At 39.7% G+C, this 21,963-nt stretch overlaps 1 protein-coding gene across 1 annotated transcript; it reads left to right on the top strand.

Annotated features, from left to right (window-relative positions):
• Nucleotides 1–1,153: 1,153 nt before the first annotated feature.
• LOC150001413 (nucleoporin NUP42-like) lies at nt 1,154–10,737 on the top strand. Its single transcript, XM_090286856.1, has 7 exons — nt 1,154–1,295; nt 2,719–2,935; nt 4,244–4,338; nt 7,776–7,852; nt 8,610–8,696; nt 9,437–9,521; nt 10,160–10,737. The coding sequence occupies exons 1-7, from the start codon at nt 1,154–1,156 to the stop codon at nt 10,735–10,737; spliced, it is 1,281 nt and encodes a 426-aa protein (XP_090142982.1).
• The last annotated feature ends 11,226 nt before the right edge of the window (nt 10,738–21,963 follow it).

The following is a 21,963-nucleotide window of genomic DNA, read 5'->3' as shown; positions in this document are numbered from 1 at the left end:
GTAATTGTTTTAGAGACTCCGTTTTACCAGCAGCAGCCTCGAAACAGAAGCAAGAATGGCCTACAAGTTATACTCATACACCCTAACCTTCTGATTATTTTGGTTCTCCAAAACCTAATTTTTTCCCTAGATGTGTGTACATTATTTATCCTTTATCCTGTGACAGTAGCACTTTATTTCAGCACAGCTCCCTAAATCCCATTTAAGCAAGCGATTTAGATGAAAGCAGTGCACAAGGAAACTTGAAGCAAAATTACTAAGTAATGTTTGAAGCAGAAGAGACACCAGCTGGCCTCCTTACCAAATTTAGAAGGTGGAACTGATATACAAGAGTCTGCTGATTGCATTGATTTGGGGGGGTCAATTACATTTATGGCATTCAATGACAGGAATGACAGAAGCCAGGAAGACCCTGCTCTCGCTCATGCTGGTGAAAGCATCATGGTGGTTCATCACAGTTCAGTCATGGGATGTCTAATCCTCACCCATTCTTCTTCCTGCAATATTTCAAATAATGTGCCACAGGCGAAGTAAGTTAACTTAGTGGCTGGCTTTCTGGGCTCCCTGTTTCCTGCATAATTGGTGGACTAATTATGTTTCATTTGGGTATCAGAGAAGACTGTAGGACATTTATCTGCTCAGTAGACAGTGAGTTGATTTGGATTTGTTTCCCTGTCAAGAAAGCCGGTAGTTAATGGGCGTCCCGAAAGGGGCTGGGCACAGCCCAGCCCACGGTCTCCTTCTGCCATTTTCTCCTGCGTGTGAGGCGCTGGGCTGGTGTCTGATGAGCGAACAAAGGCAGAAGGGGCTTGGTTCTGGTGTTGCCAAGCAACGAGTTTCAGGTAGAACTTAACGTGTCAAAGCTACAGTGTCTGTGAGTGGCAGTGGTTGGGAGACTTGCTGTAGGGCGACCCAGACGCCGCCTTGCTTTTGTACACTCCTATGAGTAGTTGTTTTTTTGGCCCTTGACTCAAATATAATTTTTACTCAACGTTGCTTCCAGGGAGAGGCTAGCAACCAGGGTCCGAGTCAGGGCTCCTAATTCTGGGGAAGTCGCGAACTTCTTTGGAAATATAGTAAAAGCGTACAGAGCCATTGCTCAGATGCACATGTTCCTAAAATTTGGGGTAAAATTGGGAGGATAGGATACCCAATGAAGACCTCTGGGCGCCGAGGGAACGGGGCGTGGAAGGGCACGTCGACTTGCTCCCCGGGCCTAAGCCCTTTCCGAAGGGTTCAGAATATTTCATTAAATCAGTTACGGATGGTGCGAAAAGCGCTGTCTTCGAAGAAAGGTAAGACACGAAAACACAATACAACACAAGACTTTAAAGGTAAGATGTATTTTTCTTTTCTTAGAATTGGAACTTGGTCCTGAAAGGTGTCGCAGGATGCTGGCTCCCCCCGACGCACTCTCCCGCCCTTTCAGCCTTGGGATAGTCGCATTGTGGCTTTCACACCTGCTGCCTCTTCTTGAGGACAGTCTGTGTGCATTACCACAATAGGTCTAATGAAATATCCCAAACCAAAAATGAGGGCTCGGGGTCGGGTAAATGTGAATGGACTTCCACTAACCACGGGATGTCATAGTTGACATTCTGTGGAGACTCACTAAATGTAGTGATTAGAAAATAAACGATGAGTGGACAGGTTAATTGAGGGAAAAATGTGTAATGAACTGTGTCAAAGAAACAGTTATTTAGCTACCTGCAGCAAGTGAATGCTTCTGGCATTAGTAAGTGTGAAGGCCCAAAGCTGTCTTCAAAAGATGACTTGAATTTCTTGAGCTGTGTCATTCCCCAAGGGATTTAAAGCTTTAGAATAAGAGAATGCTATTAATCCCTACTTGAGGGATCTGGTTCAGCTATCTGCTGCCTTTTCTCTTTGGTTTTATTAAGTAGTTTTAGAGTTGGGAGATCAGTTTTCATAAGGAGTATATTTCCCATCACTCCACTTGTTATTACACTTAATGGAATATCTCCAATTCAGTGAGAAACAAGGTGAATTATCTTAGACCCCACTAGAAAATGATGAGTAGTTGAGACAGTTCAAGTGATAACTGGAGACAGAAAGGATAGTCTTGTTGGCTCATTTTGGTGGTTATGAAACATTAGTAATATGCTCGTAATAGAGAAACTCAAATGCATTATTCCCATGTGAATTCCCTTTATAATCTCCCCCTGAAAGATCCATGGGTATGTGTTTTCCGAAAGGGAAGACTGAAATAGATTTCAGCATCTATTCAAGGACAGGAGGTGGAATCTAATTGTTTATGCTCAACAGACTTTTTCATACACTCCCCATCTTTCAGAGGTTATTACTATATCGGGCCCAGTGGGAAAGCCAAGACTGAGAAAGAGAGCTTTTGATCCTGAAGGAATTCATGATTTAGGATATATGCCTTCCATCCACTCCACCATCAAGCAGTTATTCACTTAATAAGCCTATGTCAGCTGAACTTAGCAACACATCATTATTTTTCTAGAGCTAACAGTCCCCTCAATCTTGTTAAACAGAAATGCAGTTAGGCCATTATGCGATCTGTTGATATTACACTGAACTATGTAAGTCAGAATGAAGAGTTTTGTGACTTTCCGTAAGTGGAAGTGTTGGATCTTTGCATAATGTGTGTATGGAATAAGCAAAATATAATGATGTTTTCAGAGGTTTAAAAGATGAATTGCCGGTAAAATTGTTTTGTTTTATTGTTTATTCCAGGTCGTGCCAGACGTGGGCGCAATGCCTCGAGCCAGAGAGACTCATCCAGCTTGTCCCAATCTACAGGGTGCGCGGGCCGCCGAGAGCAAGGGAAGTCATCTTCCGGTTCTTCCGATTCTGGAGCTTCAACTGACGGGAACGGGGCATTTGGAGCACCTCAGAACCCATTTGCTTCTTCACCCAGCTCTTACGCACCGAAAGACGAAAACGAATTCCTGTAAGTGAAAGCCCTCAGAAAAGTTACCCATTCGCTTGCTTTTCGAAAAGAAGTAATACATTACCTAAAAATCGGAATAAGCAGAAAGTACCCATGATCCTATCCCTCAGAGGTAACCACGTTTTGCGCGCATATATACATGTAATATAATGGGTATAATACATATCGTACTAGATCTTATTTCGCTTAAAAATGCGTCATCTTTCCGTATCAGTACAGTGTCTTCTCAGAGCTCAGTGTGCTTTTTCCACTTTGTTGATAACGCTGTATTGTGAATAGCTTTGTAAGGTAGTCCTGCTTAATTAAATCTGTTGTAAGTTATGAGACCTTTAAAAAGGATGAGGTAATTTAAAGCAACTTGTGATCTTAGAGGTCACATATCATCTCCTATTTTTCTTTCTAAAACTTTTACTTCATTTGCCTCATTCAAATTGGTTGCATTTGGTTTCCTTCGTTATTGTAGAGTAAATTCCTTATCATTTCTCGAGAACATCTGTAGTAGAATTTGTGACTGGTACCAAAACGGTGCCTGGCTCTCTGTAACTACCCTCGGCTCCTGGCTTCTAGGACAGAACATCAATATAGGTATTTGTTGGTCTTTTACTTCCATAAATTAGAAGTCGGTCAGTAGTAAACATTTTGAGCCATGTACCATAAACTACTGACGTTTCAAAAGAAGAAAAGAAACAAATGAACCCGTTCTTCCTATATTTGATGTTACAGAAACCCTAAATTGAGTATAGATTCTCTGTAGTATCTGTGATTTTATTAATCATAGCATTCTGGACGGCATAGGAGGGGATTGAATTTAGAGCAGATACTATCCACAGCTTTGCCAACCAATGAACTGCATGGCTGTGGGTCTCTTCACCCGTTTGCAAAATGTGAGAATTAGACAAAATGTTCTCTAAAAATGTGATGTTTCTATATTACGGAGTGCTTCCTGTCTTTCCCAGTTAAATACTCATTGATGTGGATGGTAATGAACAAAAACCATTAAAGTTGTGTTGTGTATTTTATTATATCTTAGTTCTTTAATCTATGTATGACACAGTTGTTCTCAATGAAATGAATTAGCGAATGGTTCCGTGTACTGCAAAAGCAAAATTATGAACTTCTTTAATATTGTATCTATCACATGAAATGTAGTTTATAGTTCTGTAACTTCTGCTTTAAAGGACACTTGAGAAAACATAACGAGAAACCTAAAATTATATATTTACTACAATTTAACATTTCAATCATTGAAAATGAGAAAAAGATAAATTTTAATAAGCAGATGAAAACTATTTTCTTTTTCTTTGTCAGGGACGAAATGGGAAAAGATGTGGTCGTTTGGGAGTCCTCTGGTCAGTGGCCGTTCTCCGTTTATTCACCAGAGGGAAACGTATCTTGCCTTTCAGGTAACTGAGAAATTGTACATTTTTAAACTACGTTTTACAACTCTCATTCTCTAAAAGCGAGACCCTGCCAAATAAAGAAATGAACCACGAACTTAGCTGTAGTTAGGAGAGGTTGGACATTCTTTAAAGTGCCTGAGCATTGCAGCAGAACTTCATGATTCGGAGATTGAGGTTGAAAGGTATAGTTCTTTTAAGATATGTGGTTCTCATGAGAAAATAGTAACATCAGGACCCACCACAGTTCTAATTCTGTAAGCCCAAGCAGAGGCTCTACTCTCTTGGCTCTCCATAGGTACCCCTTCAGAACCTCTTGGCTGCCTGCGGTGAATAGAAGAGTCATATCCTGCCTGCCACGAAGGCCTTAGCTGTCTGATTCTGCTTGCTCTTTCTTCCCTGTCTTTCCTTTTAAGGGTAGTTGTTTTTCATAAAGCATGTGAAGGCCTATCCTGGAGATAATGTTTGAAGGTCAGGAGCTTTAGCTGGGCTGCAGGGATAACACTTCTGTAGAATACTCCTTCCCTTCCCATTTTCTTTTGTCTAGAGTTTCTAAAGCTCCTTCTGGGCTGCAACCTAAACTGCCACACTGCTAAGCCCACCTGGCTGGTCCTGAGTGAATAGCAGGCTCCTAGCGGATGACAGTCCTTGCACTCCCTCAGAACTCTGGCATCTGTACTCTGTCTCAGCTCTGCCTGCTCATTCTCTGCAAGCATTTGCATCACACCACTCCTCAGTTGCTTCGGTACTCATTCAACAGATCCTCACCGAATTTCTTTAGTGCCAGGCCCTATTCTAAGTGCTGGGGATATGTTGGTGAGCAAGATAGGCAAGATCCCTCCCTTATGAAGCTTATGTTCTTGAGGGAAGGAGACAATAAGTAAAACAAGGAAATAAGAGAACTCCAGCTGGTGATTTTTCTGTAAAGAAAATAAAGAAGTATTAGCCTTGTAAAATCAGTTCAGCATTGAACCTAATACCTGTCGAATGCCCTAAAGCAGTTCCTCCCAAGTGTGGGACGTAGATCCCTATGTCGGGTTGCCGGATAAAATATGGGGTGCCCAGTGAAGCTTCAATTTTAGGTAAACAAAGAATAATGTTTTAGCATATGAATAACCCATGTAACATTGGTGACATATTTATGCTACAAGTGTGTGTGTCTGAAATTCAAATTGAACTGGGCATCCTGTATTATTATTTGCTCAATTTGGCAACCCTGTTCCTGAGACCCTTGCAGGAGCTGTACGAGTTCAAAAATCTTTTCATAATAATCCTAATGCACGAGTTGCCATTTTCACTGTGTTGACATTTGCACAGTTGAAGCAAAAAAAATCGATGAGTAAAGCCCCTTATATCTTAGTGTAAATCAAGCTAGAAACAATAAACCGTAGTCACAAAGTCTAACAGTTGTCAATGAAAAAGGTTAATGTCCTTTTGGCTTAAGATTATGTCCGAAATGAAATGGTAGAAGTTTTTAATTTTATGAGATCTTGACCTCTGAGTGCAAACCATTTTTACTATACTGTGTGACCAAATGGGAAGCACACACAGAGTTGTTTCTGCCACATACTCAAGCGTGATGGGTATTTGAAGGGAAAGTCCTGGTGTGCTCGTTTGACTTGGGAGCTGAACCAGCCACTTTTTCCCCCCACAGAACAGTGGCTAATGAAAGAATAAGTGGCAACTACGGTTATTTTGACTTAAGTATTTGGTGACGCTTTCTTTAAAAATAAATGAAGGGAGCCCGTTACTTCATAGAGAACAACTGACAATGATAAAATGCAAGCTTTCAAGTGAATATTAGATGATGGAGAAATTTTTTTCTCATGTGAGCTTGATAACTTCTCGATACATAAAGTCTCTTCTGATGAGATGGATAGTGACATTAACAAATATGAATATTTTGATATTGTAAAAGACCATTTGGCCGTGTTTGGGAGTTCTCGATAACTCAGTGAACCAGTATTTTCCAAATATTTAATCTGTAATGTTGCAAAATTATACATACCTAAAAAGTCCATTCGAAGTGCAAAATTATCCAGTGAATTGAATGTGATAGTACAAAAAGTTTGAGTCGACATTGGAGCTAAACTTTTAGAAACTACCACCTGTCAAGTTCTGGTGTGACGTCAAAGAAGAATATTCCAAACTATCTGAAAAGGCCGTTAACATCATTCTTTTCCAGCTCCATATCTGTGCAAGAACAGGTTTTCGTCCTATACTACACCCAGGCGGTATATTGCAACAGACTCAATGCATCTGATTATTTCCTGAGGTTAAATCCTAGCAATGCTATTAAGATCAGAAGGTGTGAACATTTCTGTGGCAATTGATGCTTAATGACAATTTTCCTCCTGTAAGAGTTGTACATTTTTAGTCCCCTCAATGGCAGTTTAGGAGACTGTCCACTTCACCACATTTTTTCTTTTATTTTATTAAAAGATTTCTTGTATTTATTTTGGGGGGGTGGGCGGATAGAAGAGGGAAACATCAATGTGTGAGAGAAATATCAATTGGCTGCCTCTCACACATGCCCCAACTGGGGACCAGGCCTGTAGTCCAGGCATGTTCCCCGATTGGGAATCGAACTGGCGACCTTTCACTCTGTGGGACAATGCCCGACAAGCTGAGCCACGCTGGTCAGAGCCACTTAACCAAATTCTTTTTCTTTTTTTTTTTTTAATTATTTCTTTGTTTGTTTGTTTATTTATTTACTTTTGTAGAAAGAGAGGGAGAGAAACATCACTGTGTGGTTGCCTCTCACTCGCGCCCCCAACTGGGGACCTGACATGCAACCTAGTCATGTGCCCTGAGTGGGAATCCAACCAGCAACACTTGGTTCGCAGGCCAATGCTCAGTCCCACCGAGCTTCGCCAAATTCTTAAAGCCAATAAATAATATTCACTTTTAATTTTTGCCAGTCTGATGAGTAAAGGCTTTTATCTTGATTTTCAGTTGTATTTTTAAATTGCACTTTTTTACTTCATTTATTTATTGGCTATTTGAAAATTTTGTGAGTTGGCTGTTTGTTGTTTTTGCTCATATTAACTTATTCTTCTCAGTGATTTGTAAGAACTCTTAATATGTTAACATTAGTTCTTCTCCTGTCATGTCGCCATTCTGGATTTCCCAGCTTATCATCTGCGTTTTAATTTTGCTTATTATAGTTTGACATAGAGAGTATTTTTCTACATAGAAATTTGAATGTATACGTAGTCAACTTTCTTTTTCTGTTAGTTCTTCCTCTCCATTTATATTTAGAAAAAGAATTTCCCCTTCAAAGATAATAACCAACTACATTTTATTCTAATTTTTTCCTTATGATTATGAAAATTTTCTAATATCAACATTAGTGCACTTTCTTGTCTCGCCCCTTTAGCTTTACTATTCTATCAAAAATATTGGCATTTATTTTAAAGATTCCAATTGATTTCTCACTTCAGGTTTCACTGACATTTCACCAGAGGAGCTGAGACTTGAATACCATAACTGCTTAGCCATTAACAACTTACAACATTATGTAAGTTTGTTTCCTATTCATCTACCTCAATAACAGATTAGCTGTGAATTACTACCTTCTCCATATTTAGAGGCTTGCCTGTTTTGGTAAAGTGGGTGAGGTCTACAGTTTTTTCAAGACAAGGCTATTTTTATTTTCTAAATTATTTTATTTGAAATTGATTGGTTATCTAAAATGGTGATAATATATTTTGACTGTACTAACTAGGAATGTCATTATTTTATTACAAATTATCCAACAATCAGTCCCAGAAATCAAACCCTTTCATCAGTTGGCAAACATTTATAGAGCATCTCTTAGGTGCAGATACTGTGGTGAATGTTAGAAAAATAAAGTGAAATAAAGCAGTCGATTATATAGATTAACATTCTCACATGTCAAATATCAAAAATTAAAAAGCTCAGCTTGAGAAAGTTTGTGCTAAAGGAAATGACAAACTCTTTTGTTGTTGTCTACAGTCATGATCATGCGTTTTAACTGGCACACACGCTCTTCTCCCACCCAAATACAACTAACTGTGTGCCGCCAGGTACTTGTGCTTCTGAACCGGGTGATTCAAGGAGCTGGAGAACAGGCAGAGGGGACTAGGCTGGAATATCTTTGGCAAACAGGGGCGGGTCAATGCGAACTTTACAAGTGATGGGCCGTAAAAATGTTTCATAAACTTTCTGTAATTTTGGCAAAGATGTGAAGTTGTTTGAGAGATGAAAATAAACACTCGATATTGACTCATCATTTTTCTGTCTTCTCTCTCCAGCTAAATTCCATCCAACAGTTAATAAATCAGTGGAGGAATAGGGTAAATGAACTGAAAAGTCTAAGCACAGCACCTAAAACAGGTTTGGTGAGTACCTGAAAGTTTGCTGAAGGGAAGGAAGTGTCTCTCTTATGTATTGCTTTTTTTGCAAGAATTTTACTTTCAAGTTGGAAAGCAAACTTAAAATTTTCTGTCAAGCCCTGGCTGGTATGGATGTTTCTCTCCCTCTCTTTCTCCCTCCGTTCCTCTCTCTCTATTTATTTAAAAATAAATAAAATCTTTAAGAAAAAATGTATATCGGCCTATAGATACTGAAATGTATTATTAAAAATTATTTTTCTCATTTTAATATGTATTCATTGAAATTTAGAAAACAAAAATTTTTAAAGATTTTATTTACTTTTTAGAGAGAGGAGAAGGGAGAGAAACATCAGTGTGCAAGAGAGAGATTGGTCAGTTGCCTCTTACATGCCCCCTACCTGGGTATCTGGCCCACAATCGAGGCACGTGCCCTGACCAGGAATCGAACCGGCAACCATTTGGTTTTCAGGCTGGCACTCAATCCACTGAGCCACACTAGCCAGGGCTAGGAAAAATTTAAAAGCATAACTAAAATTAAAACCATAATTCATCAGCAATTGACTCTTAATCTTTGAGGTTGGTGTACTTTTTTCTGTCTGTATTCATATTGTGGGCATTTTTCTATGTTAAACATTTCACGTTTTTAAGCACATATTTTAAATTTTAAATTTGGCTCTAAAGTACATATATAGAAAGGTACTTGAGAATTATTCATCAAGTACTTTATTATTTGCCCTTTCTTATAGCTCTCTGATATAAAGAATGGAATAAATCAAGCAACCTCTACGTTTGGATTTGGGAGTAGGCAAACAGCAGCATTTGGGCCACCAGGTAAGTGATAAAGTAATGCAGGAGTTCACTGATTTTGAAAAATAGGATTTTATAGGTTTCAAGTTGTAAAACCTGAAGGTATGTTAAGCACCATTTTAAGTCAGCCTTGCAAATTCTACAGCCTTCCATAATGGAGCTTGAGAGAATTTGATTCATCAAGCCTTAGTGAAAGGGGGGCCAGAATGGGCTGGGCTGTTCTTTGAAAGGCCCTATGGCTCAAGCTTTAGAAGTATATTTTAGGAGTGGCTTTTCAAGACTTTTATAGCTGTGGTAGCAGCACCTTTGAGGACTTTCTTGTCACTGTATAACAGCATAGTGTCCTCCGCAAGTGACAGCTCCAGTGAGATGGGGGGCGGGGCATGGACAAGCCAGAAGTGTAAGAGCACTCGCTAATCCCTGAGGCTTTTCAAAGCCGCCTCATTGAGTGAAGGTAAATCACGGGGCAAGTGAGGTCGGTGTAGCAGGAAGACAGTGGGTTTGTTCTAGCTTCTCGTTTTTACTTTTCTCCCTTGTAATCTCTTTCCAACATCCAAACATGGCGGGAATAAGGGGAAAATGAGGGGGGAAAAAGTGGGGATTAACATGGCCACATTTCTGACTGTAATAGGTTTTTTTTTCTTTTTCTGGTTTATTTGTAGGTTTTCCAGTGAATAACAGCATGAGTGATAATGCTCAAAATTTTAGTTTTAAAACAAGCTCTGGATTTGCCAGTGCCCCTTCTGGAAGCCCTTCTGTGTTCGGGAACACGCCCGCATTTGGAGCTGTTCCCTTTCCCGGTCCTGCCGTCACTACTTCTACTCCGGTGCCTGGATTTGGGAAACCTGAAATCACAGCTGCTGCTTCGTTTTCATTCAAAACCCCAGCAGCTGCAGGTTTTGGCTCGCCTGGGTTTCCAGGATTCCCAGCTCCCATGGCAGCAGGCCCTGCTGGAGCTGCGGGGGCCCCAGCCGTCACAAACAGCAGGTCGGTGGCTGGCTTTGGAAATCCAGGCTCACAATCTCACACTACTGTTTCCAAGTCATTCAGTGACAGTTTTGCAAATAGCAGCACATCTACCTCTCTTCCTGTCTCAAATAGTAGCATGACAACAGTTAACGAATTATTCACGCCCAAGCATCAACTAACGGCAGAAGAACTAGAGCAGTTTCAGTCCAAGAAATTTACTCTGGGGAAAATTCCACTGAAGCCACCACCTATGGAATTTCTGAATATCTGAAAGAACAATTTTAAATAAAGAATGACTTATGAAATTATTTTGAGTGGTTCATATAAAAGAGCAGATACATACACGTGTGTATCATATATACATATTTATTTATAAGGAATAGAGCTTTCAATAAACTGAGGAGTTTGAAATCCATCATTTTTTCTTGAGCTTGACTATTTTTTTTTTCCTGTGGCCTAAAGTTTAATAATTATTTTTAACACACCTACTCCGTGGTGCAGGGGGAGGGACAAGAAGCAGGGGTGCCAAAAACATTTACTTTATCCTTACACAAATGCACCCCACCACACAGCGGCACAGAGGCTTCCCAGCCCGTGGCCGGCGGGCGGGCGCCTCGTTTGGGTGCCTCCACCCGCAGTCCTGGCGGGCGCTCCAGGCACCCACGGCCCAGCCTGCCTCCGTCTGCGGCCGCGTTTCTTATTCTTTCTCTTTGGCAGAAACCAAAACAGTCGTAGCAGCTACAGGACACTGGAGAGAGATGCAGAGGGCACGGGGTGTCGGAGGGCCCCCCGCAGGGAGCTTATCCAGGCTGGGGGCGGCGGAGTGGGGGGCGCTTGCCCTGGCTGGACACAAAGCTTTTCTCGCCGCAGGGCTCCTCCCACCCACATGCGGCGTGCTGGCGCCTGAGCCCAGGGTCTGGCCCCGAGTGCCCACTCCGTGCACTGGGCTTCTCTCCGTTCCGTCTCGGGGCACAGGTAAGGGGCGGGTCATTCCCAGGGAGGCTACAGGCCCGGGCATCAAAGAGCCAAAATGCCCAAAGTGAGGGTGTCCAGGGAGAGAAGAAGACCCCACAGTGGGGCGTGGGGGCTCCGTCCACTGAGCTGGGCTGAGAGCTTTGGCCCCCTCTGTACACCTCTGTGCTCTGTCGGAAACCCCTCTTTATAGAGGAGGAAACGGGCCCAGAGGAGGAGTTGCCAGCCGGGTGAGGCCAGACTTGAACCCAGGTCTCAGAGGGTCCTGGGCTGCGCCCAACCTGATGCTTCACGCAGCAGAGTGAGGCCCCGGGGGATGCCAGTGCTGGGCAGACCCAGGACACCGCTCCCAGGCTGGGCAGCAGGGACCTAGAATAGCTGGGGGACAGTGGGAGCCCCCCCTACAGAGCCTCATCCTTGTAGCAGCTACAGACACCCAGTTTTCAAGGCCAGCTCAAGTGTCACCTCCTCCTTGAAGCCCTCTGCAGTCACTCTGCAGTCACCCTACCCCCAGGAATCCAAACAAGGGCATCTGAGGACAAGCACCAGCCCCAAACACGGGGACAGCGAACGCCACAGCTGCTCCAGTTCCTACTGGTCCAGCTGGGAACTCCTGGGCGGGGGGCGGGGGGGGGGGGGAGCGGAAGCAGCGGAGAGAAGCCTTCCAGCAGGCGACCCGACCCGGGTCACCCTCTGAGACAGAGGCAGGGCTACCGCCTGCCGCCCTTGGCTCTCCACTCCTTGGCCAATGGCCATCCATGCTCCATCCTCCCTCACCGACCACAGCGTCCCAGGGGCAAAAGGGAAAATGCACAGTGGGAGGGGCTGGGGCAGGAGGGAGGGCCCCTCCGTGTGCTGGCAGCCACCCTGTCTTGCTCAGGGCACCGCTGGGCAGCCAGGACAGGGGCGGCTGCTGCCCCCGTGCCAGGGCACTTGGAGCCCGTGAGACTGGAGGAGAAAGCCTTGCTCTTCCTATTTCCTGCGGGAGGAGCAGCGCTGGATACAAATGGAGACACAGTTACAGACCAGACTGGGATGGTGTCTGGGAGGGACCCAGGGGACCAGCACACCTTCCAGGCCTCCTAAGGCCCACTGCTGGCTCTGCGTAGCTCACAGGCTGAGAGGTTTTCACATATTTAAATGTGAAATGAGAACGAGGGTCCGACTATGAAACTCCAACGGATCAGTCGTACAGAGATCCATTCAGAGTTCTAGATAGAACAATGGATATGATGACGCAAAGCGAGAAATGCTGATTGAAACGGTTTTAGATTCCACACTGTATCTAGCTTCTAAGAAACTACCTCTTATTGAATTTTGTAAAAAACAAATTTATTCACAGATATAATCCCCATATATACTATCAAAACATTCCAGGTGTATAGTTCAGTGGCTTTCAGTACATCCACAGACATGTGAAACCACATCCACAGTCAGTTTTATCACATTTTAATCACCACAAATAGAAATCTTGTACTCTTCAGCTATCATTTTTCTCTTCTCCCATACAGTCCAGCAACCACTTATTAGTGTCTATAAATTTGCCTACTGTGACATTTCACACAAATGGAACCATGCAATATGTGACCTTTTGTATCTGGCGTTTTAAACTTATTACACTGTTTCTAAAATTCATTTATGTTGTATCATGTGTCAGTACTTCATTTCCTTTTATGGTCAAATAATATCCCATTGTGTGGACATACCACATTTTGTTTATCCATTCCCACATTTAATGGGTATCTGGGTTGTTCCTCACTTTCAGTAATGAATAATGCTGCTACAAACATTCATGTATAAGTTTTGTGTGGACAAGTCTTTTCATTTCTCTTGTGTATATCCCTAGAAGTGGAATTGCTAGGTCATGTGTTAGCTCTTAGTATAATTATTTTAGGAACTGCCAGACTGCTTTCCAAAAGTGGCTGCCTCATTTCAGATTCCCACAGTTTCTGAGGGTTCCAATATCTTTACAGGCTCACTGACACTTGGTAAGAGTCTTTTGGGATTATAGCTATCCAAATGGATATGAACTAGTATCTTGTAATTTTGAATTAATTTCCCTGATGACTAATGACGTCAATATTTTTTTCAGGTGTTTTCTGGCCATTTCTATATCTTATTTGGAGACAGGTCCTTTTGGGTATTTTGTTCATTTTTAATTTTTGTTAGTTTTTATGATTTAGTTGTAAGAGTTATATAGTGTAGACACAAGTCCCTTATCAGATAGATGATCTGCAAAATTTTTCTCCCATTTTGGGGGTTGTCTTTTCACTTTATTGCTAGTGTCCTTTGAAGCAAAAACAAAAAGAGGTTTTAATTTTGGTGAAATTTGATTTTTTGTTTTTCTTGTGTTGCTAAGCCTTTGCTATCATATATAAAAATCTATACAAACCCAAAGATACGCAGCATTATCCCTATTTTTTTCTCTAAGAATATTATGCTGTTTATTTTACATTAGGTCTTTGATTCATTTTGAGTTAATTTTTATATGATATGAGGTAGGGTCCAATTTCATTCCTTTGCATGTGGCTGTTCACTTGTCTCGGCACTATTTGTTGAAAAGGCCCTTCTTTCTTTTACCGACTGATCTTGGCATTCTTGTTAAATATCAGTTGATCATAAACACATGGGTTTATTTCTGAACTCTCAATTCTATTCCATTGATCTATATATCTACCTTATAGTAGTACCACAGTCTTTACGTCTGTTGCTTTGCAGTAAGTTTTGAACTCAGAGAGTGTGAGTCTTCCAACTCCGTTTTGCTTTTTCAAGATTGTTTTGGCTATTTTGGATCCTTTATAATTTCATATGAATATTAGAATCAGTTTGTTGATTTTTTTTTACAAAGAAACCATCTGTGATTCTTACAGGAATTGAGTTGAATTTGGAGAGTATTGTCATCTTAAAATTCTAAGTTTTCCAAATCTGTCCTCTTTCCAAACATTATTTTTATTGAATTTTAAAATAGAATTTTCCTTTTCCTCCAAATGTTATAGGAAAAGAACTAAATTGGAAGTATTAACAACATTGAATCAGTGATCTGGACAATTCAAAAATAACGTAAAGGGAAAGAGCAACAAGGCAAGCGAATGAATAGAGTTTTAGAAAGGAAAACAGGCTTCTATGCCTCTGTTCTCACCCATAAGAGATTTCTCCCTCTATACATTTTAAAAATCTGCATGTTAATGAGGAACAGAGGTTACTCCAACATTTCATTTATCAAAATTAGAAATATAAGAATGGAGTTCCCCAGAGTTTAGGTCCTAACTCTTCATTGATTGGGATAAAATATGAATTACAAGATCCCTTTTCAAAAGAGTATAGTAGAGGAAATTTTGCTAAAAAAAAAACTTTCAGGAAAAAGATTCCAGAGGAATAAAGAAGAGATAAGAAAGCAACTTGAAAGAGATGAAAAGAAACAAAAGGGTACTATGTTTTATCCTTTCATAGTTTGTAGATTTTAGACCATAAGCTAGAGAGAGAAATAATTCTTAAAAGCTAGCTTGACATTAAAGTAAGGCAAAATAAAGAATAGAGACTAACCTACATAAAATTATTTCAGGTATAGTAGGAGCTCTCCTGAAAACAGTTCACTTATAATGTCTGCAATGTTTTTTAATAGGAAAAACAAGCACTATTCATTTCATAATTACTTAGAGGCAAATATAATGCTCATACCCCTTGGGAAGCATGAATATTGAATAAAATTCATACAAGTTTTAATGAAGTAATATCTTTTGATAATTGCAGAGAGATGAAAGATAAGCTCTGCAGTGGAAGGGGGTTCCTGGGCTGAAAGATGAACAGAGGGATCACAGCAGAGTATGAGGTCAGAGGAGTAAACTGGTGAAACACAAACCTCTAGGGCATATCCTACAGAAAACCCTCAGGTTCCTCAAGATACCAAGCGCCATCAAGAAAGAAGTGAACAGCTTCTTTCTGTTTTAATCTCTTATACTTGATTGCAATGTTTGAAAATAACAGAAGAAATGTAAATGGAGATAGTATATGAAGGGTCTCCCTATATACCTTCTCATCTCTTCTCTTACTCACAGAACACACACCGTGTGGCCTCTTGTCATGGAACACATGCAACTACCTTAAGAAAAGGCTGTAAAGTAAACAGGACCTAGGGAAGGAACAAGGGTTTTAAGTTCCTTATTGCCAATAATTTTATATCCGGATCCTTACTAAAGTCCAGCAACAGATGATACATTTTATCACTGGCTTTCAGGAGGAATACTGCTGAGAAAGAAATTTGCCCTGGCTGGTTTAGCTCAGTGGATTGAGCGTCGGCCTGCGAGCTAAGTGTCGCTGGTTCGATCTTCCAGTCAGGGTACATCAGAGAAGGAAAACTCTGACTCCAAAAAACCTCCGCTGCCTTGCGGCATACCTCTTCAGGGGAAAGGCTAAGGGAGTAAACCCCGACAGAAAATCCGGAGCCGGAGTCCCTAAGGCGGTTTGACGTTGTAGTCAACACCGGCAACTCCTGCGGCGCACCTGAAGCCAAGCTGTATCGACTCCGTCTTTCCCTTGGACCCTTCAGCTGCGAAGAGAGGGGGGGTCTGCTGCATGGGCAACAGCAGACCCTCCATATTACCCTGCCCAGGCTCTGTAGCTTCAGCGTCATCGCAAGATGTCGATTCAACACGGGAGGAGACAGATACCGTGTCACTCCCGAGTCGGACTGCACAGCCATTCTCGGTGGTGCAGATAGACTCTTAAGAAGCTACACCATCGTCTCTCGAGACGGACGGCTGCCGACGACGACTGCTGAGAAAGGAGCTTAACATATGCTCTTTGCCTCGTAATATGTGAGGGACTCGCTTGCTGAAATACAGGAAGTATGCTTTAAAGCAATGTTTCCCAACCTTTATTGTCTTTACCTTTATATAAGTTTTTCCCTTACTACGTCCCATTAGACTTAAACATCACACATATGCTATGTATTTGTTGATGTACTGTATGCTTATCTGTGATTTAAATACAAAAAGAGAGATTTTCTCTCCCCCAAGAACCAATCAATTTTTGCCCCACTGAGGGAGATATTTCTTCCACTGAAAATGCTTGTTTCAAAGATTTATCATTGGCTGTTATTGCACAATGCGGCTTACATTCCCTTTATCCTAATTTGTGCAACTAGAATAGACTGTTAAAATTTGTTTTTATCCTTAAGAAAAAGGCTTAGCACCATATTTTTGAAACTACTGTGGAGAAATCGTTCAGATTAAGCGATTAAACACAAGGAGTCAACTGGAGTTTTTCTGGCATGAAGTCAACTGCCAGTATGCTTTCACATCCTTCCCACTGCTGCAATTTGAAAGAAAATGTGTGATGCCTTAGAAATAACTTGAATAGAATTACTAAGTCATTTGTGTTGCAAATATTTCATACTCTTCATATATCTTGTTTAGAATAAAGAGTTGAAATTTCATAGAATCATAGTAAACCAAAAAGACTACCTCAAGGATAGAATCACATCACATTTGTATTTTAATCAAATTTACTTAATTGTTCTTCATTGTTATATTTACTTTCCTACATATTTTGAAAATAATTTTAAGACTATATTTTATACAACTTCTCGTGTTGTATTTGAATGCACACACACAAAACACAGACACACAGAAATGTTTCCTTCTCTCTCAGTAAATCATTTTATTCTTCTTACAACCAATCAGAACAGCAAGAAGAAAAGAATCCAAAAGAATGAGGATAGTGTAAGAAGCCTCAGCATACTAACATTCACATCATGGGGGTGCCAAAAGGAGAAGAGAGAGAGAAAGAAATTGGAAACGCATTTGAAAAAGTAATGCAGAAATTTTCCCTAACTTGGTGAAGGAAATAAACATAGAAGTCCAGGAAGTGCAGAGTCCCAAATAAGATGAACCCAAAGGGGTCCATGCCAAGACATATCATAATCAAAATGCCAAGGTTTAAATACAAAGAGAGAATCTCCCAAGCAGTAAGAGAAGAGAGTTACTTACAAAGGTGCTCCCATAAGGCAGTCAGCTGATTTCCCAGAAGGAACTTTACAGGCTAGAAGAGACTGGCAAGAAGTATTCAAAGTGATGAAAAGCAAGGACATACAACCAAGATTACTCTATCCAGGAAAGCCATAATTTAGAATCAAAGAACAGATAAGTAGCTTCCCAGACAAGAGAAAGCTAAAGTAATTTATCACCCTCACACCAGTATTACATGAAATGTTAAAGGTTCTTCATGAGAAGAAGGAGAAGGAGAAGGAGAAGGGGAAGGGGAAGGGGAAGGGGAAGGGGAAGAGGAAGAAGAAGGAAAAATATGAACAATAAAATGGCAATAAAGACATATTCATTAACAATTGAATCTGAAAAACAAAATAAACAAATAGAACAGGAACAGAATTATAGATACAAAATATATGCAAGACCCGTAGACACGGACAAAAAGTGTGGGGATTGCCTGAGGGAATGGAGGAGGGCGCTGAGTAGAAGGGGAAAAAAGGGAAAACATTGAGACAACCGTAATAGCATAAACAATAAAATGTAATTTAAAAAAAAAGAAAAGAAATAATAGCCCTTGCTTTCAGTACAATATATAAACTATGCCCTTTACCGTGTATAATAACAAGTTGTTACCCACAGCTTTTCTTTGAAAGGGAAGAAGTAGGAAGCCAGCAATTTCTGTTCAACACTGCTCGCCCTATTCATTTAGAATGTGTCTCTCACTGGCTTCAGGGTCAAAGTACACAGCTTTATGCCTTCATGGTGTATTTCTTCATGTTTTTTGAAAATACTAGAAATAAACTGGATAGGAACCATCAATACGAATAAAACTGTACAAAATCCATATCTAAAACTTGAAAGAGAAAAAACCTTGAATACACACCAATGAAATTATCAATTTTTTAAATTGCCATCTACGATAGAATCAAAGCAGGCACTCAGGTATAACATAAGAGCTTGGGATTTTGTCAAGCATGGCTGGAACTCCAGCCCTTCTACTCACTAGCTATGTGACCTTGGAGAAGTTTACTTAACTTTTCTAGCCTTGATGCAAATTATATACCACTGAGTTACTAATAACACTGGCCTCAAATGGTGGCTTTGAGGACTGCAGAGCATAAGTGGCCAGAAAAGTGTCCAGCATATTTCAAGCATCCATAAAGGATTAATCTTGTTAATCTATTTCTCCTGGTCGTCTTTGTTTTTCCCCAACAGCACCTAACACAGAGCTTGTACGTTAGTACAACAGTAAATAGGAAATACATGTGTTAATGAATTAATGAATGTAATTATGATAAAACTATATGCAACTCCTTAGAATATGTATAGCTAAATGAAATATTTTCTTCTTTCTTTAATGTTCATTATTGACTACTCTATATGGTGCTGAAAATCTCAAAGTTTGATGGTGATTATCAAAAATGAAAATGATCTAGAGCTCAGATGGCAATTCATGTTTTCAACTAAAATTAAAGTATTGGAATGAGAGTGGAGAAAATTCACAAATAATATAGGTTTCTGTTATGACATTCTACAATTTTAATTTTTGTAAGTGTCATAATCCAGGAAACTGATAAATCAATTGGTTAGTTTTATGTCTTCCTGAAAATAAACAACAGGATCTAAAATGATAATTGAAATAATAATGGACAGATGCATTACTAGGGACCTTTGTGTGGACCCTAAAAGGACCTAAAAGGTAGATCTTAAATTACGTGTCTCTGGTATGGGGGCCTGAGATTCCGCGGATATGGATTCAGTGATGACGATGCTGTCTGCAAACTACAGTTTGAAAAATAAAAACTTACAATCTTGGGATATTCCACATTACTAAGTTGAGAGATAAATAAAATCGTTTTGAGCCACTGAAAAGATATGTTATAATAAGTAATGCAATGTTATCGTCCATTTGCTCTTCAGGGTAAATTTTTAGCTCTTTCTATCTCTATCATTAACTGTAAAAAAGGGATGCTAAACAAATGGAGATTATAACAGATAAGTAGAGACAAGTGACAACTAACTGTGACTTGCAGATTTAGTTTAGCTTTCAACAACAAGTCTGGTAAAAACCAAAAAGGTGTATTTGAAAAAGATTACTCAAATGTCAGTTTTTGACAAAAACTACAAAAAAGCGGGAAAAATAGGAAAGGGTTGAATATTTAAAAGCATAATATTATAGGCAAATGAAAAAGTGGGAAATTACTTGCAATGTATATAATGAACAATAGGTTAGTTTTCTTAATATATAAAGAGGTCTTAGACACAACAAGTTTTTAGATATAAAGAAGTCCGATTTAAAAAATGGGAAAAGGATTTAAACTTGCCATCAAGAGAAGAATAAATGTATATACATTTTCAAAATATAACCATGCTAGTAATCAAGGGATTACAAATGTAAAATATACCATTTATCAACTGTTAAACTGCGAGACTAAAAATGGTTATTTCCAATGTTATCAAAGATACAGTGAAATAGATACTCTTAACAAAATGTGCTTTGATAATGTTTTAAAACCATTCAGTAATCTGTATCAAGGTCTTTAAAATACTTGTACACTAGGTGTCCACTCAGGAGCATAAAATATTTTCCATTCAAAAGTAGAAAGTTTCTCTTCTTATTTCTTCCTAGACACAAAGAGACTAATTCCTAGCCTTGATATTTTATATAATCTTCTACACTCATGCCTTCTTTGATTTTACTGAAAGCAAAATAGCATTCCCAAAGACTATTGCCTTGAAGAGTCAAGGGATCAGATGATTTGTATGCCTTACTTCATATCCTCTCAGTTCAACATTTTGCTCTGGCCATTGCTCCAGCCACCAGTTGCTTGCGGATGTAACCTGACAACACTGCTTCCTAGCTCTCTGAATGTCTTCTTTTCTGACCTGGAGCTTTTCTGCCACCACCATGTGAAAGGCATCCACTCAGTCTTTCTGAGGCCTGTGCAAGTTTGGATACATGAGAAAATTAACTTCCCATAGGATAACCCTAGGTGAAGGGGTAACAAAAGTACAAATTTTCCACCAAAGCTTCTGAACTACCCACTTCCAGTGTGGAATTCCCAATCTGCCAGCAACAGAAACCCATGCCAATCCCTGCACATAGTCATGCCCTTAGTGGAGTCCAGCCACACTCTCTATGGCAGGTTGCTTACATCGGTCATCTTTACCCTGGATGAGGCAGCAATTTTCTCTTGACAGAATTGAAATTATTTCTATAATCATGTTGCATCTGGGGGGTGGGGGGTGGAATGGGTACTAAAAAGAAATTATTACTTTTTACTACAAATCCTTCATATTTTCTGGATTTTTATACCATATACATGTATAAATTATTTTTAAATGGTCACATAAAACTCAATTATTTTCATCATTACTCTGACTTCAGCTATCTATTTACTTCATTTTAAAATACTTCTTAGAATTTTATCATAAATAAACAATCTATTCAATCATTTCTCTATTGTTGCACATTTTTTCCTAATCATTGATATTATAGATTTCATATACTTGTACATATTTCTCTTCCATACACATGTTCTAGCCAAGCTGGTCTGCTCACTAACACACTCTGCATATTCTTATCTATAATCTTTTCTTTTCCATTAACCTGACTTGCCTTTCCCTATCTCTTCTCAACAGCATTTAGTCTAATCCATCTTATAGCCTATTTCCCTTTCAAACCCTGACCCTAAATTTTCTCATTCTTTTATTTCCTATATATTTATTACTTCTCTGTACCTATTTCGCTTCATTGATGAAATAGAAACACCGTCATCAAGCCCAGAGACTATTTGTGAACATTAAGTCAAGTTAATATGAGGAAACATGTGTAAGTGATTAAACATTACACAAATATAAATTATACATACCATCCATATTATTATGTAATATATGGTTACATTTAATTATGATTATCTCTTTGTTATTTGTTGCATTAGTCTCACCGTTATATTTATCATATTGTGCATCTTCTGCCTTTTTACTAGATTATCAATGTTCTTAAGAAGAATGTACTGTCATCGATGTCTCTTCCACTAGTACATACAGCTGGCACTTAGCACATGAGAGATCATCAAAAGATGTTGTTGATAGGGCAATAAATGCCATTACATGATTGATTCTAATATTTGGATTTGGAGTTATAAACCTTACTATAAAGAATTTTAAAATTGAGAGATCAGAGTATAAATGAGAGTCCATAACTTGTAGATGAGCTGCATTAAGAGAAATGCACAACCAAAGGGGACATCCCCCTTGCCTGAGTATGCCCCAGTCCACCAAACTCGTATAAATACACATCTTGAAGGAGGCTGTTGAATCAAATACAAAATGCAGTTCAGAGCACAACTTCTCTTTAAATAACCTATAAAGCTCTTAGACACAGTTAATCACATTCTCTGCGACTTATTTCTGTGGCATCTACTTCATTCACAAACTTTGCTTCACCTATTCTTTTGCATATAATTGTTCATTTACATAGTCTTTTCCATGGTTATATGCTGACTCTTTGAGGGCATGATTTTTCATCCTCATATTCC

The sequence above is a fragment of the Furipterus horrens genome, unplaced genomic scaffold (assembly GCF_987537825.1).
Source record: "Furipterus horrens unplaced genomic scaffold, mFurHor1.1.pri manual_scaffold_9, whole genome shotgun sequence".
Lineage (NCBI taxonomy): Eukaryota > Metazoa > Chordata > Mammalia > Chiroptera > Furipteridae > Furipterus > Furipterus horrens.
This window is presented reverse-complemented; position numbering and strand designations above follow the sequence as displayed.